General features: G+C 30.3%; 4 protein-coding genes across 4 annotated transcripts; 2 read left to right on the top strand and 2 right to left on the bottom strand.

Moving 5' to 3' along the window:
* The first annotated feature begins 1,746 nt into the window (after positions 1-1,746).
* On the top strand, positions 1,747-2,664 carry LOC103496011 (uncharacterized). Its single transcript, XM_008457726.3, has one exon. The coding sequence runs from the start codon at positions 1,834-1,836 to the stop codon at positions 2,512-2,514; it is 681 nt and encodes a 226-aa protein (XP_008455948.2). The 5' UTR covers positions 1,747-1,833; the 3' UTR covers positions 2,515-2,664.
* Positions 2,665-3,979: 1,315 nt separating this feature from the next.
* On the bottom strand, positions 3,980-7,493 carry LOC103496012 (NAC domain-containing protein 73-like). The gene is made up of 3 exons (XM_008457727.3): positions 7,143-7,493; positions 6,843-7,038; positions 3,980-4,664 (listed from the first exon to the last, which is right to left on the bottom strand). Exons 1-3 carry the CDS (start codon positions 7,254-7,256, stop codon positions 4,081-4,083), a joined length of 894 nt encoding a protein of 297 aa, XP_008455949.1. The 5' UTR covers positions 7,257-7,493; the 3' UTR covers positions 3,980-4,080.
* Positions 7,494-17,324: 9,831 nt separating this feature from the next.
* LOC103496014 (protein DMP7) lies at positions 17,325-17,984 on the top strand. Its single transcript, XM_008457730.3, has one exon. It carries the CDS (start codon positions 17,325-17,327, stop codon positions 17,982-17,984), a length of 660 nt encoding a protein of 219 aa, XP_008455952.1.
* Positions 17,985-18,000: 16 nt separating this feature from the next.
* Positions 18,001-19,493, bottom strand: LOC103496013 (uncharacterized). The gene is made up of 3 exons (XM_008457729.3): positions 19,329-19,493; positions 18,720-19,147; positions 18,001-18,627 (listed from the first exon to the last, which is right to left on the bottom strand). The coding sequence occupies exons 1-3, from the start codon at positions 19,491-19,493 to the stop codon at positions 18,192-18,194; spliced, it is 1,029 nt and encodes a 342-aa protein (XP_008455951.2). The 3' UTR covers positions 18,001-18,191.
* Between the last annotated feature and the right edge of the window lie 343 nt (positions 19,494-19,836).

The following is a 19,836-nucleotide window of genomic DNA, read 5'->3' on the forward strand; positions in this document are numbered from 1 at the left end:
TATCTACATAATATACTATATATTTTTTCATATACTCTAATTTGTTAATCAGAAACTACATAATATACTATATATTTTTCATATACCCTAAAATTTTTTTGAAGCATGAACTACGTAGTATACTATATATTTTTTATATACTTTAACAAATTTTGTGTATAACCGTAAAACCTTACTCACTGGAAAAATTTGAAAATGATGAACGAAATAAGAAAAATGGACGAAAAGATAGATTAGAAAGTGAGAGAAAGATCAGACAGACTAGAGAAATTTTGAACAAAATCACCAAAAGAAAATATAATTATGAAGTAATTTTGATTATAATATTATCATAATACAATTAATCACATACCATATTTATATAAAATATCTAATAAATTTAAGGAAAACTATTGTAAATGTTACAAAACACCAAACTATTTATGGCCCGTGTAACAAACCCCATAAAGTTGGTCATTTTTTAAATATTCCAGATTTTCCCTTCCATCTTTCTTTCTTCCTTGCAATTCGTCTTCCTCCTCTATTTCGTCTTCTTCGTTCTTCCCCTACGATTTCATCTTTCTTCTCTCATCTTTTTCTTTTCTGCGATTTCTTTCCATCATCTTTCTTATTTTTCAATTCTTTATTTATGTCGTTTAATCTTTCCATCGTTTTTCTTTTTTTCCTACTCTTTTTTTTTCGCTTTGATTTATTTCCATCGTCTTTCTTCTTTTTTTCTTATGCGTTTGCATTTGAGTAACCAAATCTAAACAACTTTGTATAAAACTGTGTAAAAAAAATAGCAAAATCTAATGTGTATGACTATGTACAAAAAATAGCAAAATCTAAAAGATCGTGCATAAAGAATCTTGAAAAAAATCATTTAGATTAGAGTAGCCAAATGTAAACGATTGTGTAAAAAAAAGTAAACGATTGTGTAAAAAAAATAAAAGATTGTATATCAAGAATCTTGAAAAAAAATCATTTAGATTGGAGTAACCAAATGTAAAACGGTCGTTTAAAAAAAAGTAGACGATCGTGTGTATAAAAAATCTTGAAAATAATTTATTTGAATTGGAGTAGCCAAATATAAACGATCATGTAAAAAAAAGTAAACGAGTGTAAAAAAAAGTAAACGATCGTGTAGCAAAAGAATTAAAAAAAATCGTGTACCAAATTTTAAAAAAAATCATTTAGATTTGGGTCCCCAAATCTAAACAATCTTCTAACAAAATTAAACGATTGAATTGAAAAGATAAATTGTAGTCATATCTAAACGATTGCGTATAAATTGTTGGATCCCTAAATCTAAACAATCGTGCAACAAAATTAAAGGATGAAATTGAAAAGATAAATTGTAACAATATCTAAACGATTGCGTATAAATTGTAGCCATATCTAAACGATCGCGTATATATTGAACCATATCTAAATGATCGCGTATAAACCGCAAATATATTATGCGCGCGTTATTGACGACGTGGTCGACGAGGCATTTTTTGTATTTTACATAGTGGGTCTTTGGGCTTTTTTCGTTTTTGGAATTGTTTTATAGAGCGTAAATATTTTATCGATGTTTTATATTTTTGAGAAGACTATCAAATCTAAATCTCTGTGATATTTTATTATTTTATTATTTTAATAGGTTACTAATAATAAAAATAGATAGTTTTGTGTTTTTGAGCGTGAAGAAAAATTTGATCACACCAATACTAAAGTACTTAAAACTCCAAGCTCAAATTCCAAACAAACGAAGCCCATTGTAATAAAAGCCCAAACCATAACATTCAGACATAAAAAAATACGAGAGAGAGAGAGAGGGTTTCATATCACTGTGTTAGTTCCGATTCCGACATGAAGTTCACAGATTCTCCGGTAATAGACCTTCCGGTGGGCGGCACCGCCCTTTCCCTCCAGCAGGATAATGGTTCAATGCACGTCGGCACATCCGTCTGGCCTTGTTCTCTTGTCCTCGTCAAATTCGTTGATCGATGGTCCTCAATCACCCCCACCGAAAACCCTTACTCCGCTCTCCTCGATTTTCGAGGCAAACGGGCCATCGAAATAGGATGCGGCTGCGGCGCCGCAGGCATGGGCCTCTACCTCCTTGGCCTCACAGATTTACTTCTCACCGATATATCTCCGGTGATGCCGGCTCTCAAACATAACATCAAACGCAACAAGCCCGTCCTTAAGAAAGCCCTAAAACACTCTGTTCTTTACTGGAACAATCCCGCCCAAATTGCCGCCCTTAATCTCCCATTTGATATTGTTATTGCTACTGATGTGGTTTATATTGAGGAAACTGTCGGGCCGCTTATTTCGACCATGGACACGCTGATCGGGAACAACGGCATCGTTCTGTTGGGATACCAATTGAGATCCCCGGAAGCGGATAAGCTGTTTTGGGAAATGTGTGATAGGACTTTTCAAATTGAGAAAATCCCACATCAGGATTTGCACCCCGAATTTGCCTATGAGGAGACTGATGTTTATGTCTTGAGGAAGAAGGAGAAGAAGGCATCGGGGAGTTGATTCGTATGAGTTAATTTCTCTGTTACATTGTTCATTCTATAGCTTAAAGCTAATGCATACATGTTTTTGGGCTTTCAATATACGGCCTCCCTTTTGGATTCTGGAGCTGAATATGGAAATTGCAAGTGTTGTGTGATTTCATTGATGAAATTCGTCTTCTTACATTGTGATATCAAAGTCTCATGCTTTTTGTGTGTTTGCATGTTCATTCGTTGTATCATAATTGAACTTGCTAGGAAAATTCAGATAGGCACTTTGGTTTTGCGAGATGCTGCAGGATCCAGTCTTAGAAATTCAATTATGATCCAGAATTAGCCATTTCTTTGGCAGGTTTCCGACATTAATTACTTAGTACTCAAAGTTATGATGCAAACCTTAAATCATTATGGCAAACTTCAATGTTTATAATTTATCAGCTGGGAAGTAGCTGAACTGTATTATGGCCGTTTTTGGTTGTAATCTGTTTTATACATATTTGCTATTGTGTAAATATTTGGATTGCGTTCATGATCATCTTTATTTAGGGTTTGTGTGTTATCTTGGCAACAGAGGCCGATTCAGAGTTCGCTGCAAGTTCGGTCTCCAGTTTTTGTCAGTCTACGGGTTTCGATGTTCAGGAACTTTGGAGTTTGCAGGGTGATGGTTTAACTCTAAGAGATACACTAATAATAGAATGTGTTCGTAAATTCCCAACAGACTGATAGTTAATACTCCTGATTTTACTACTTCACCATTTCGTTTAGTCATTGCTTGTGTAGTAGAACTTTTATCGAAGTGAGGTTGAATTTCCAAAGAACCAAATTGGATGAATCAAGTCGTATGGAGACTGAATTGATTATACTTTTTGTTATACCAATGGGAGAGAATCATCCTTTTTGTTGAATCAGGTTGAGGAAGACTGAAGATATTAGGAATTTTTCATGGCACCTTTCATTTTACCTGAAATTAGATGTAGATGTGTTTACGCGTTAAATTTTCAAAGATTAAAAACTAAATAATAGTTATCAAATGCAAAATGGTGTTTTCTTCATCAACATCAGCTATCCATAAACTGGGTTGAAAGCAAAATATGAGCTTTTCTACACGTATGCATGACAAAGATAGAAAAATTTTCATTACCATCTTAAATGAGATTACTCCATTAATTAGTTAACACGTCGATATCTTTTCAAAAACTAGTTGAGACTCACTACCATTAAAAAAAATATTAATGTAATCAAAATTATATTGTGATCAACGACGAAAGTACCATACTCTGAGTCTCCAACTATAGCACTACAAATATTTCTTACGAGGACAGACTATTTGCTCATCAGCCAGAAACATAAAATGTTATTACAACTTAGTAAGCATATCTCCCAACAGTTCTTTGGCTAGATAGAAACTTTTCCTGATATGAAAACTAAACCAGCTTTAAAATAGGCATTATATCAGAAAACAACGACTATTGGATTCATGTATATTCTTTCTGTCAATAGATGAGTTTCTTAAATATATATTAATTCACAGTTCTCTTATGAGATTTCTCCAATTTATTCATACAATAATAATAATTAAAAATAAAAATCATGAAACAACAGAGGACCCACCATGGACTGCAAAAGAGGGAATGAGATGAGAATTATTCCTTGGTGATGATGATCCATTTTGATCATTAGACTCAAAAGATATGAAAGAAGGGTTATAGAAATCAACAAGTGGATTAGTGTTAAGATTATTGTTGTGATCATGTACTCCATTATTATTACGACTCTTTTGTCCTCTAAACTTTAGAGAAATTGATTCTTTGTGGAGTGAATTGTTCCCACATTGTCTAGGCTGTGTTTGGTAGAATACTTTTGAGACCACAATCTCTCCATCTTTTTCTTCTTCGCTGCTCCCCAAATGGTACTGGTGCATTATCCAGTTTGTCTTCTCTGGCTTCTTTTGCTTCCCATAATTTGTGTAGAGGACCAGTATTTTCTTGTAACCTTTCACTCTCCCGCCCACAAGAACCGGTCTCGTCTTCCCTGTTTTGTGCCATCGAGTCTCGCCCTCGCCCCCAGCATCGTCTGCATCCGCATGAACTTTTCTTCTTTTTCTTGTTCCTGTAGTGTAGGCCTTAGATGGCCGGTGGAAGAAGTGTCGGACCAATCCATCTTTTCTTACTCCTGCATTAGAGAGTATATATATCATGCATTTATTTAATATGGTTATTGAGAATACTATGTTATTATACATGACATAGTGAGCAGAAGTCAACCAACATAAAAAAACGCACACTTTTTTTTGACCAAGATGTTAAAGAGTATTGAATTTTGGTGGATAATTAAAAAAAAAAAAAAACAAGTGATAATAATGGAATTTTTATGCAGAAATAAAACACTCTTAGTTTTGCTGAAGTTAGCTGAAGGGTTAGTTTAATTTTCACGGAAAAGACACTTGAAAATTCAGTAAGCCACCTTCTAGTTTAGTGATGGATTAAGTATATCTCAAAAATTCTCAAATAAAATGAAAGGGAACTTAAAGTGATGAGCTGCACCCATATCCTGCGTACTCTATAAAAATTTGTCATCTTCCAAAGAAAAAAAAAAGTATAAACGTTTCAATTTACTCTAGAGGTTGTAAGTTTGCATTTTTATATATTTTCTTAAATAATCATATTTATTGGCTCTTATATTAGTTGAATTTCGGGCAGAACTATCTACAAAATTCTCACTCATATATATACTGGTAAATAAATTTCACAACAAGAACACAGTTTAATTAACGGATAAATTGTAAACAATTATTCCTAAAATAGGAACACTTGCCATTATAATGATTAAATTTAAAATATTAACATATATAAAAACATTCTTTAAAAAAAATTAAATAAAGTAAAATAAATTTATCTATGATAGAAGTCATCGATAGATTAAATTGTAAATATTAGTTTAATACTAATAAACTAGAGTCAATAAGTGATAGAAGTCTACAAAGGATAGAAGTCTATCATCAATATACTATTTTATATTTGTAATTTTTTAAAACGTAAAAAATTAAGTTAGTATTTCCTATTATTATTTTTTTTTGGTACTTTCCATTTATAAATTTTTGTTTGGTGGTTTTTTCTAAGTCTATATATTTTTCTATGTAAAAAATGGTTATAAACTCTCAATTAATTCCATTATTATCCATGGAGTTGTTATACACTCAAAAAAAGAAATGCTTAAATCCTTTGGTATTTTAAATAATGAAGATTTGATTGTTTTCTAACGTTTTCCAATTAATCCATAGCAATTTTCTTTAGAATATATTAAAAAGAAAAAAAAATTAGTGTGAAATTGAAACTTTATAATTAAAAAGCGACGGTGTGAAACCTAGTGCTCACATTATAATTCTATCTTATATATATATATATATATGTATATAATTTATCAACTTTTGTCTCTCAAGCTTTAAAATCTTAAATATTATTGAACACAAATTGGGAGTTGATATATAATTTTTTTTAACAAGAAATAAAAGGATCAATGGCTGAATTTTAAAAAAATTGAAAAAAGTAGTACTTTATAATAAATCTCTTAATTACCTAAAGCATTCTACTTGGCCTCCCCGATTACTTACTCATATTTTCAAAAGTTGTTTTACATTATTGCGAACGTTTCATTTAAAGTCAATAAATTTCTCCTACTTTTATTCATCCGTATGTTTTTTTTTTTTTTTTTAAACAAATGTAGTTGTTATTAACTTTCACAATTCAATTTTTTTTTTTTGTTAAAAAATATAGACAAATAAGATAGCAAATCAGAAATTAAGGCTTCCTTTAGTAACAATTACGTGTTTAATTTTAAGATACTTAGACGATTCTCCCCATTTCTTGAAATCAATCTCAAGCCCTCAATTCTCACTCACAAAAACATTCTTCCTTCCCCCCTTTCCTGCTCATTTGTATAGTCAAACCTCCCCTAAAAACCCTTTTAATACTATTCCTATGAAATTATACTTGTCTCCTTTTAATTTTTCAATTATGATTTTCACTTTTTTTTTTTCTTTTAAACAAACACTTTATTTCCTGGTTAATTTCTTAAATAGAAAACATAGCATCGAAAACATATTTTCTAAGTTTCAAAACCATTTGGTTTTAAAAACATTAGTGGAAGAAAATGGATAAACATTGAAACTAATTACAGGGTTAAACATATAGTTATAAACTAAAATTTCATAAATTAATTAATTAATTAACTATCCATAAAAGGAAAGCACAATCGTAGCTTGACATATATCTTTCAGATCAGAAGTTCAAAGTCTTCTTACTCAACTCGTGTAACAACGGCAAGAATAAAAAGAAAATAATAAAAATGGACCTGGCAATTTTTGGGGATGGGTGTAGCAAATCCCATGCTCCCATTGAATTGTGGGAATAAACTCATCGATCAAAGGATGAAGAAGAAGCTTGTGAGTATCACAACCAACTTTTCCTTCTAAATGTTGAAGAAGCTCTTGATCCGTCGGGTCAAATTTCACACCCGCAGGCAAACCCGGCAATGTATGAATTCCACCCTATTTTAAAATTAATAATCACCAAACATATATTGACAATAAATACAATTAAACCCCAAAAACTAAAATAATCAATCCAAAACAAAAACAAAACAAAACAAAACCTTGTCTCGGCTTTTAATTTGGTGGCCACAAGAAGGACAAGAAGAACCTGAGTTATCTGTACTATTTTCTTGACCCGAAACATTATTATTTTTGTCCACAAACTGTGTCGTCATGGACCTGAAATTTCAGCTCAAATGTTACAACATTTGTGTGTGTGAGAGGTTGAAGATATAGAAATGGAGGAGTTTAAGTAAGAAATAGAGAAATAAAAAAAAGAAAGAAAGGTTTCTTTGATCTCAAGTTTGGTGGAGTGTATATGTGCATAAGAAGAGACTTTGATGAGAATAAATGCAGTTATAGGGTAACTTTTTTTTTTTTTTTTTTTTTTGGGGAATTGAATAAAGGTAATTTATTTTATTTGTTATAGAGAGAAGTAGTTTGGTTTGGATTTTAAAACAAACACTCAAAGATATATGAGAGGAAAGAATTGAGTGGAGAGGAGGTTACCTAATTTGAGAGAGAGAGAGAGAGAGAGAGAGAGAGAGAGAGAGAGAGAGAGAGGGAGTAAAAGAGTTTTGTTTTGTTTTTTCTGTTTTTTTTTTTATTTTCAGGTCTGATGTCACTATGGAGTATGGATAAAGCTTGTTGAGTGTTTATATAAATTAATTAGAGAAGAGAATAATAGTTGAAAAGAGAGAAGTAGAAAAGAAAAGGGAAATTTGTGGAGTGTTTTTTTGATATAAATATATAATATGATGTGGAAAGGATAATTTAAATATAGTATGATTGTACAATTTTATTGGCTTTGCAATGGTAACTGCCAACCAACTCCCACAATCAAATACACACAAAAACCAAACAATGAACACGACAGTATTTTGAACAAATTATAACGTTAAAGGAACCAAACAACAACTTTGAACTTGCTACCTTAGCTACTGATTTTGATAAATTTTTATTTATAACCCTATATGCCCTTTCTCACAATTCTTAAATTTCTCTATCGTATTTCTCAAGTTAATTTTTCTTTTTCTTTGTTTTGTATGCAAAATTATGTCTTTAAGAATATATGTACGTACTTTGTCCATTTAATTTATTTATTAGTTTGGAGAGGATCCATGAGGATCAAAGTGTCCCATGCACCATTTTTAGTTTTATTTTTGTTCTGCAACTTTTTAGCTTTGTTTGGTTTTAATTCTTAATTTTTTTCTGTTTCTTTTATTTTTGTTTATCAAATGTCTAACTTCACTTTAACAAATCTTTTGTTTCTAACTTAATGAATTATTAAAATGTACATACTTAAGATGTGTGTTTAGATCCACCTTGAAGTGCTTGCAAGTAAAAAACAAAATTCTAAACACTTAACGCTTAATTTACATCATTAATATCACAATTCAAATAAAAAAACAAAGACCAAATTATCTACTTCTTACAAAAATTTAATGTGTCTATAATTAAAATAGAAGCAACTTTGAACTATATTTTATGGATTTAGGAGCTAATTTAGAATATAGGTAAATTTTCATAAATATATCAAACCGCTAAAATATTTATGATATGTGTAACAAATTTCATGAAAATAACAATTTTTCAAATACTTCAGGTTTGTCCTTTCGTCTTTCTTCCTTTTTTGTCTGTTCCATCGTCTTTCTTTTCTTTTGTTCAAGATCGTGTATCAAATATAAAATATCTATATTTTTTTCAAACTTTTATTTGGTTGTTCAAAATTGTTTACTAAATATAAAAGACAGAAAAAAAAAGTTTAAATTTAGATTTTGGTATATTTAGATTTGAGTAGCCATATCTAAACAATCGTATACAAAAAAATAAATAAATAAACGATCGTGTAACAAAAACTTTTACAAAAAAATCGTTTAGCCAATCTAAACGATCATGTAATCAAATTAAATGATCATACATAAAATTTAAAAAATAAGTGATTTAGATTTGGCTCCAAATCTAAACGACCAAATTTAAACGATCTTGTATCAAACAATAGCCAAATATAAAAGTTCGTGTATCAAATATATTAGGTACGTTGTTGACGGCGTGGTCCACGAAGCATTTTTTGTATTTTTTATGGTGGACCTATAGGCTTTTTTTGTTTTCGAAATTGTTCTCGTCGCTTTGTTATATTTTTAAAAAGACCTCAATAATATATGTCCTCACAACAAAAATACAAGAAAAACTAGAAAATAGAAATAATATCAGTTTAAACTCCAATTTTGATTTAGAACATGAGGCTAAGATAAGATTTTTAACATTGGGCTATTAGTGATCTTCGAATGTTTGTATATATGTACGTTCTTTCATAAATTTGCCTATCTCATCCTTTTTTGTTTTTAGTTTGATTACAAGATTATTCCCAGAACTATTTACTAATATTTATAAAAGAATATTGGTTTCTTGTTTTCAATTCTCTTAAAGAATATTAATGAAAGTGATATTTTTATCTTTTTCTGTACTTTTGTTTTCAGAATATTATCTTTTTATATATATATATGAAGTATATAAATTATTTTAGTTTAAAGTAGAAAATAGATTAATACCTAGGCTCTTTTAAAAAATATAAAAAAGGTAAAATATTTACGCTTTATAAAACAATTCCAAAAATGAAAAAAGTCAAGAGACCCACCATATAAAATACCAAAAGTGCTCCATCAACTACGCCGTCAACAACAGACGTGTAATATATTTGCGATCGTTTAGATTTGGTTATTGTTTGATACGCGATCGTTTAGATATGACTACAATTTATACGCGATCATTTAGATATTATTTTTTTTCAAAATTTGGTACACGATTTTTTTTAATTCTTTTACTACACGATCGTTTAGACTTCTTTATATGATCGTTTACTTTTTTTTACATGATCGTTTACTTTTTTTACACAATCGTTTACATTTGGCTACTCCAATCCAAGTGATTTTTTTTCAAGATTCTTTATATACGATGTTTTATTTTTTTTACATGATCATTTACTTTTTTTTAAACGATCGTTTATATTGGCTACTCCAATCTAAATGATTTTTTTTCAAGATTCTTTATACACAATCTTTTATTTTTTTTTACACGATCTTTTACTTTTTTACACGATAGTTTACATTTAGTTACTCAAATCTAAATGATTTTTTTTCAAGATTCTTTATACACGATCTTTTAGATTTTGCTATTTTTTGTACACGACGTAAAAAAAAGTGAAAAGAAAAAAGACGATAGAAAGAAATCGCAGCGAAAAAAAAAGAAGAGGAAAAGTAGAAAGACGATGAAAAAGTGAAAAAAAAAAAAGAAAAGAAGAAAAACGATGGAAAGATTAAACGACGTAAATAAATAATAGAAAAATAAGAAAGATGATGGAAAGAAGTTGCAGAAAAAAAAAGAGGAAATAAGACAGACGAAATCGCACGAGGAAGACCACGAAAGAAATAGTAAGAGGAAGACGAATCGAAAAAAAAAATGGAAGAACAAACCTAAAATATTTAAAAATGGTTAACTTTATGGAATATTTAAGAAATAGTAAATAGTTTGGTGTTTTGTTACATTCACAAGAGTTTCCCTTGCTACTTTATTAAAAATAAAATAAAATGTATTAAGAAGAAAATATATAATAATAAAATGCATTAAGAAGAAAATATATACTTATAGCTATTATTTTATATGAGTAGTTTCTCTGATAATCTATTTAGCATGTATATATTAGAAAAGTATTGTTTTTTTTATTATAATTATAATTATACTTCCTTAATTAAAATTGACTAAATTAAGTTCACCTCAAAACTTTGAGTGAACACAATCATGTTGATTAAGATGACACATATTTTAATGGGAAATTGTATTGGGTGGCACAATAAAAATCCAATTTAGCAATATTAGTACTAATATTTTCAATTTTGCAAATATAGCAACTTTTTAATTTTGGTTGATATTTCTTATTTTATTCTTTTTATTATTCCAAAATTGCCCTTCTTTGGTGTTTTCTCTTCCTCTTTCGTTTTTCTTTATTGTTCTCCTTCATTTTTCGTTTTCTTCTTCTCTTCTCTATCGTTCTTCTTCACCATTTCTCCTATTCACCTACTTCTCTTCTCCTTTTCTTCTTCTGACTCTTCTCCATTGTTCTTCTCCACCGTCCTTCTCTTCTCTCTTCAGCTTCATTCTTTTATATTTCTCCCTCTTCGTCGGCTTCTCTTTTTTTTTTTTTTATCATCTTCTTCTCGTCTCCTCATTTTTTCTTCAGGAAAAACAAGAATTATGTATGTATTTCTTCCCTTTTTTGAAGCCGTAATATTATTTCTGTAAATTGCTCATATATTATTTATTAAAATTAGGACTACGATTAATTCTTCCTCATCTCTTTTATTTGTTCATAATATCTTTTATTGAAAGGAACTTTGTAGATCAGTTTGGTTTTATTTAGTTACGTTCGGTTCTGTTTTTTTTTTAATTTGTATCAGTTTTTTATATCAACGGTATGATATACTTATATTATATGTATTAGTTGCGTGTTTTTTATTTTTCCAAAATTGTTGCAGTTCATTGTAGTTATGGTTAAATTGACAGTAATTGTTTTTCAAAGTGGTAAATGAGATGAGCAACATTACTACGTGGATTACAAAACAAATTGTGTTTTGGTTGATGGAGCACTATCATCATTTGATTCTTTTGTGAACTTGATTCATACTGAAATTCAGGTTGAGTCATGTATTAAACTTTCAGTTTTAATTTGTTGACTATAGGCGATAATGATGTTCAACATGTTATTAAGATTGTAAACATACCATAACAACTGTATCGACAATACATAAAGTGTATCATGCTTAGTGCATCAGGTGTATTTAATTAATTGAGTATATCAACAGTGTGTATCAACAACATATCAAGTGTTTCAAACTAATAATATGTATCAATGAAGTTTTGCAAGTGATTAAGTGTATTACATCTATCAAATGTATTAGCAATCAAACAAGTGTATCAACAATATATAAAGTGTATCATTCTTAGCGCATCAAGTGTATTTAATTGATTAAGTGTATCAATAGTTGAGCAAGTGTATCAACAACATATCAAGTGTTTCAAACTAATAATATGTATCAACGAAGTTTAGCAAGTGATTAAGTGTATTAAATCTATCAAGTGTATCAACAAACAATAACAAGTGTATCAACGATATATAACATGTATCAATGATATATAAAGTGTATCATTCTTAGTGCATCAAGGTGTATTTAATTGATTGAGTATATCAACAGTTGAGCAACTGTATCAACAACATATCAAGTGTATCAAACTAATAATATGTATCAATAAAGTTTAGCAAGTGATTAAGTGTATTAAATCTATCGAGTGTATCAAGAAACAATAACAAGTGTATCAACGATATATAAAGTGTATCATTCTTAGTGCTTCAAGTGTATCATTCTTAGTGCTTCAAGTGTATTTAATTGATTGAGTGTATCAACAACATATCAAGTGTTTTAAACTAATAATATGTATCAGTGAAATATTAGAGAGTAAAAAAAAGTGTACAAGCACAGTACATCAAATCAGGTGTATCGACGATATATATTGGTGTATCAACGGTATATATTAGTGTATCAATCGTATATATTGGTGTATCAACCGTATATATTGGTGTATCAGTAATGACTGAAGGGTAACTTCATAATTTCGTAATTTTAAAATGCGGGCTGGACTTCAATTTTGCTATTTTTGTAAATGTAAAAATGATGTGCTATGGGCCTAATTTATGATACTATAATTGTCATATTTGCAAGAGTCCCTATTTTAATTCAATTTAATAATATAAAATTAAACCAATTGTTGGTATATCATGATCTCCATACAAATAAAAGAAAACAAACAAAAGATCAATCAAATTGTTGGTGTAGTATTAGAGTTTTGTTTTCATTTAATTTTTTGAAATTCATATACACTTATTCCTTATTTCCTTTTTTTTTTTTCCTTTGAAGGATTCGAAATAAATGGGAACAAATTTACAAAAAATTATAATGGAATTGGATAAAAAAATAACACAAATATTGAGGGTGTCGTTTGATTTCAAAATTTTCTAGATTCGTAGAATAAAAAATATTTAAAATATGATGTCTCATTCAATAGTATAGTATATATAAAAGTATGGATGAAGAGAAACGTTTTGTTTCATTCATGTTATTTCATTATAAGGACCCTCACTATCACTTTTGTGAGAATTCAATCAAATTACATATACATATTATGTTAAAACAACATACTTAGGTAAATTAATAAAGACATTTAAATCATAAAAATAATTACAAAACTTATACTAATAGAAAGTAAACAACTAAATTATAAACACAAATCATAAAGAACCCATAAACTATACATAGATCTTAAAATAATTGAAATAAGAACCAAACATAAACAATCACATAAATCATTAAGATGAACTAAATCATAATCTTATCATGAACTAAAAATATTTTTTAACAAACAATAATCATGTAAACATAATATGTAAAATTACAACATGCAATAGGTATAAAATATTATATTCTCCAACATTTAAACTATGCATGATGTATATATGGATTGTCTCATGAAATATTCACAAATACCAAAACACAAAAAAAAAAAAAAAAACAAAACAAAACAAAAAACAAAAAACAAAAACAAACTAATATTATAACCTACTTTTTACAAATGATAAAATTGTAAAGTGTCATGCTGATAACGTATTATAAAATAGAGAATCAAAAACTAAATAAGAACAATGCAAGTACACAAAAGAAGAATAGAGAAGAAAGGGAGAAGAGAAGACAATTGAACTCAATTGTGGTGTGTCTTACAAAGGCATCACACTCCCCTATTTATAGGACATATCATAGTATAAGTTACATTATGGAATTCAATGGATGAATGTTACAATATGAGTTATATGAAAATTGTAACCTATGTATGGATATCTACATTTATAATATGACATTATATTTATAATAGTATGAATATGATATGTTAAAATATAACAAAGTAATAAAAGTTAAACATATGATGTCTAATTACCTGATTATAAATAATCAATAATGATGATAACGATGATTATATGTTATTGTCTAAAAAAGATTGATCCTATGTTCATGATGAAGGATAAGTTAAAATTAATCTCAACAAATAACTACTTGATTATATATCAAAAAAATTATAAAATGGAGGTTTTAAAAAATAAAACAAAACGCGAAAATATTTATACTATATAAAAACAATTTTGAAAAAGGAAAAAACTCACAAGCCCACAATGTGAAATAACAAAAATACCCTGTGAATAATAGGTCACACACGTGCATGAAAAACGATTTTGTACCCAGTCTAAATGATCTTGTACCCTTGTACCCAGTTTAAACGATCTGGTACCCAGTCTAAACGATCTTATACCAAATCTAAACGATCTTGTGCCTTTGTATCAAGTCTAAATTACAATCTTGTACCCATATATCTAGTTTAAGCGATCTTGTACCTTTGTATCTATTCTAAACGACCTTGTATCAAATCTAAGCAATCTTGTACCCAGTCTAAACGATCTTGTATCAATCCTAAACGATCTTGTATCAAATTTAAATGATATCTTACCCCAGTCTAAGTGATCTATTAGTGATAGTGGTTCATCTTTGTCCATTTGGAACAAAAAACTAAGCATTCAGATATTGGTACAGAATCGTTTAGATCCTATACTAAGAAAAAAAGAAAAAAAAGAAGATGAGAGATGGAGAAGAAGGAAGAAATTTTGGAAAAGGAAATGAAGAATTGTGAACAAGAGAAGTGAAAATATGAAGAAGGAGAAGTAATAATATGAAGGAATTAATAATACGAAGAAGAGAAGAATAAATAGCAAAGAAGAAAAAAAATAACTAAAAGATCATCCCACGATAATCAAAACTAATAAGAGCAAATATAGAATTTATGAAAATGTAATTGAGGTTCGTGAGCTTTTCCTAAATTATTATAAGGGCCATAAATATTTACCATTTCTTTTATATTTATTTAAATTTACCTTATAAAATCCTAGTTTACTAATTAAATATATTTAAGATATTCACTCTACCTAATTAAGTAATATTTAATTTATATAAAAAAAATCATATTATCATTGACAGATATTGATAAATACCAAAAACTATCATCATTGTTAGATGGAGGTAGACCTTGCTAGATGTCTATTTATGTTGTCTTATAAATGTCTATCACTTATAAATTAGGAGTGTAAGAATAAACCGGCAAGTCGAATAACTTGGTCTACCTGACCCATATTATAAGGGTTGAGTTATTTTAAAATTTGGACACCCCTATTAACTAATTACTATTTATACTTTTATTATAAACTATAAAAATTTTCTATACCTACAAATATTTTTAACAATTTTGTTATTTAAAACAACTATCTTTCATTTAATAATGTTTTATTGCAAAAATAAATTAAGTAATATTTTAATATAAATAATACTAGTGATTTATTAAAATAATTATTGAAAATGTTTCGAACATTGTAAAATGAACCAAAATATTGCAAAATTTCAAAATCTATTAAGAATAAATTGATAGAAGTCAATCAGTGGTTGTTAGTATCTATCATTAACAAATTTTGAAATTTTGCTATATTTTGTAATTTTCACCGAAAACAACTAAAATGAAAAACCATTTAAACAATGCAACTAATCCTTCACTTAGCCATTATAAATTTTGACAAAGATTGTCAAGAAACAACGGACAAAAATTGGTCATCTTGTGGTCACCAGAAAACGGTGACCTGAGGTTTGCTCAAGAAGGTAAAGATGTCAGCTGACGAGGATTGACAAAGATAATGGCTGAAATATTTCATTCAAATTAAGGAACACTCAACATTCATTTGTCTAAAAGTTAAACACTCAACATTCAAATCATTAAACACTCAACATTCATTTGTCTAAAAGTTAATTTGAAGTGTTTATCACAAATCAACTTACTTTATAAACTCAATTTCAAAAGTTCATTTTTAAGTGATAGCTAAAAATGTAAACTTTTATCAAACAACTTACTTTGTAACTTAATCATGTGAATTACTTTTAAAGCGGATAAATTATAACTATTATGATGGAACTTTCGGAGGTTGAAGGTCTGAATTACTTAAATATTTGGATTGAGTATAATGCGAAGGTTGTTGTGAAACACTTCTATGCTACGAATTTTATGATTTGCTTTATGTTAAATTCACTGCTTTATTTTCCTAGTTGAACATTATTGGCCTCAGTTTAGTCCCAAGGGAGTGCAATCGAATTGCTCATAATCTTGTCCATCATGTTTCACCTACTAGTTAATCTTGTTGTTGGCGCAGGGAGCTCCCCATTTGGCTTGAAAATTAGGTTGAATCGAAGAAACATGTTGGTTGAAGCTTGTTTATATTTTGTTTTCATTTAAAAGATCACTTAAAAGGAGGATCATCAACTTTATATCTAATAAGTTACTCTATTTTGTATAAAAGAAAAGGTGTGGTATATGCCAAGTTCGTAGATACATGAAATTGGAAATGTAAAGAAAGTTTAGAAAAATATCGGACAGTTATAAAGTTAAAAAAATCAATTAAGACACACAGTTTATTGTTCATCAACGTTATACCTAATACATCCCTACTTAATGTTAACATGTTCTAAAAAATCCCCTTTCAACTGTGCACATGCCTGTTAAAATTAAAATATCTAACAAATAGTTTGAAACTTATTCCGACTAAAAACACTAAACTTGAGTTGTTACTTAACAAATGAAATTAAAAATATTCCCCATCATTTTCAAAATTTCCAACAAATAGCATTGATGTTCAACCCAACAAAAACAAAAAAACAACAAAAAAAATGAAAGACGTTGAAACAAAGCAACCGATCCTTCTCTTAACCATTAGAATAATCATAGGGGGATCCGACTTAAACTCCTCAAAGTTAAAAGTGAAAACAACAAAAATTAAAGCAAACTTAACTTTCGATTTTCCATTATAAGCCCCAAAACCCGTTTCCTACCATAAATGTAAACGCCATTCTTAGACTGTTTCTCTAATTCCTTCCAATTGAACAAAAGTAACAAAGTCCCAACTTAATTTCAAGTCCCTTGCAGCTTTTCGGTTCACTACCATTCCATCATCTCTCAAACAAATCATATATAAATATCTCACCATAATAGACCCAAGAACAAGAACAAACATAAACGAAAAACCAAAACCAAAACCAAGACAGTCATTTGCACAAATGGAAGGCGAAATCGAGAGCCAAATTCAGCAGGCAGTCCCTGCCGAAGGACTGCTAGGAAAGATCCAACAGCCACTGCTCGAAAATGCCTTAACAATGGCCTCAAAGCCAACAAAAACATCAGCTCAAAAAGCAATTAGAAAGACATTCAAAGGAACAGCCCATTTAGCCAACCTCCTTCCCACGGGCACGGTCCTCGGCTTCCAAATTTTGTCCCCAATTTTCACACACCAGGGCCATTGCAACACCCATGTTAGCCAAACCACCACCCTCGGTCTTGTCTTGGTCTGTGCCTTCTCCTGTTTTTTCCTCCTCTTCACTGACAGTTTCCGAGATGGTCGTGGCAAAGTCCGATACGGGGTGGCCACATTTCAAGGCTTATGGGTTATTGATGGGTCGGTTACCCTTCCCAAAGAAGAGGCTGCTAAATACAGGCTACGCTTCATTGATTTCTTTCACGCATTCGCTTCTCTTTTGGTTTTCATAGCTGTTGCTTTGTTTGATGAAAATGTGGTCAAGTGTCTCTACCCAACACCGTCTGATGAATTAAGGGAGCTTTTGGTTGTGCTGCCTGTTGGAATTGGTGTCTTGTGTAGCTGCTTGTTTATTGTTTTTCCTACTAAACGACACGGTGTAGGATTCCCCCTCTCTCGTCAATAGCCAATCCAATCTCCCCTTTCAAACTACAAACTAATTCATGTTGTATTCTTTCTAAACTTTTGTATTCTACACATGATTTTGTTTATTTTAATTCAATACATGACAATCAGACAAATCATACATGTCTTAACTTCAAATAAGAACCTAAAAAATAACCATAAAAAGAAAGGGATTCATTCTCCACAAAGAAACCCCATCAGCTCAATTCTACCCTAAGAGCTTCCTAATGCCAGCCTTCTGCTCAGGAGTGAGTCTAGTTGGGAATTTGAAATCGAAATTGATTCTCAAATTCCCTTTCTTGGTGGGGTCTTTTTGTAGTGGCATTCCTTCTGAAGGTATCACTTCCTCATAATTTGGAGTGATTACATTAGTAATTGGAAAACTGAGGTATCTGCCGTCTAAGGTTGTTAGATGAACAGTGTACCCTGTCAAGGCTTCTACAAGAGATATCTTTTGAGTGACAATCAAATCGTTTCCATCGCGAGTGAATACGCTGTGAGGCTTTTCATCGATTACAAAAACAAGATCTGATGGTATAATGTCAGGCTCTTCGTTTCCTTTCTCTGGGAAAGTGATTTTTGTTCCTTTTTTCCATCCGGGCTTTATGTTGATCGTCAAAATCTCCTCTGTTTTCGTGGTTCTCCTGATTCAACGATGTAAAGAAAAATGGTTGGATTTTGAAAGAGGAAAAAATAGAAATCAAACTATGGGGATTTCATTTTGTGGTTTGCTTACCCACGAATGTCAGTAACTTGTCTAGAAATTTTCATCTTCTTGGTCGTTCCTTTGTATAACTCTTCGAGGCTACATGGTAACTGTCTTTCGATTGGAGGTGCTTTACGAGAGGGATGTCGAGACATGGAACTGCCTACGCTTTCGCCGTCGCCACGGCCAAATGATGCAAAGATATCATCACCGAAAACACTTGATGAGAATCTTTGTCCTCTTCCACTGGAGCCGCCAAATGGGGATGAAAATCCAAAGAATTCAGAGAAAATATCGTTTGCGTTTCGGGGATTGAACCGAAACGTTGTTGGTCCATCTCCGGTGGAGAAGAAGGTGGCTCCACCTGGACCTCCGGCATTCGGTGGTGGCACCTGACCTTTCAGACCATCTTCACCGTATTGATCATAGATTGCCCGTTTTTGGGGGTCATTGAGAACCTAGAAAGATTTCCCCCAAAAATCAAGATGTGAAATCAAAAGCAAAAAAAGAAAAAGGAAAAAGAAAAAAAAAAAAAGAACAGAGTAAAACAGAGGCACAAAGATTCGTTTGCTTCAACAATCGCAACAAAACAGAAACCCGAAATGAAATAGAAGATTGAAAGAGGGTTATGGTTGATACCTCATAAGCTTCAGAAATTTGCTTAAATTTAGCTTCGGCTTCTCTTTTGTTGGTAGGGTTCTTATCGGGATGCCATTTCATGGCGAGTTTTCTATAGGCCTTCTTCAAATCATCGTCGGAAGCATTCTTATCGACCTGCAAAATTCGATAGTAGTCCACACCCATTTGTTCACTTTGATTTCTTGTTCACCAAAGTGAAAGCTATTCAGGTTGATTTTGTGTTGGTTTTCAGGCTTTTTCAGAACAAATTGAGAGTGTGTAGTGAAGATAATGATGCAATGGCGGTGTAAATTTTTGGGACTCTAAGGATGCTTTGAGAAACCAGTAGAAAGTTCCAAAAATTACGATTGTTGTTTTTTCCTGGTCACATAACAACTTAGAACTTTTTCTTTTAAATTCTAAACTTATAAATACTACTTTTTCATCAACAAGGGATTGATAAGAGAGTTGAATTAGTTACAAGGTCTAATTCTATTATGTATTTTAAGTTTGAAAATTTATATTTGAG

Source organism: Cucumis melo, chromosome 11, assembly GCF_025177605.1.
Source record: "Cucumis melo cultivar AY chromosome 11, USDA_Cmelo_AY_1.0, whole genome shotgun sequence".
NCBI lineage: Eukaryota > Viridiplantae > Streptophyta > Magnoliopsida > Cucurbitales > Cucurbitaceae > Cucumis > Cucumis melo.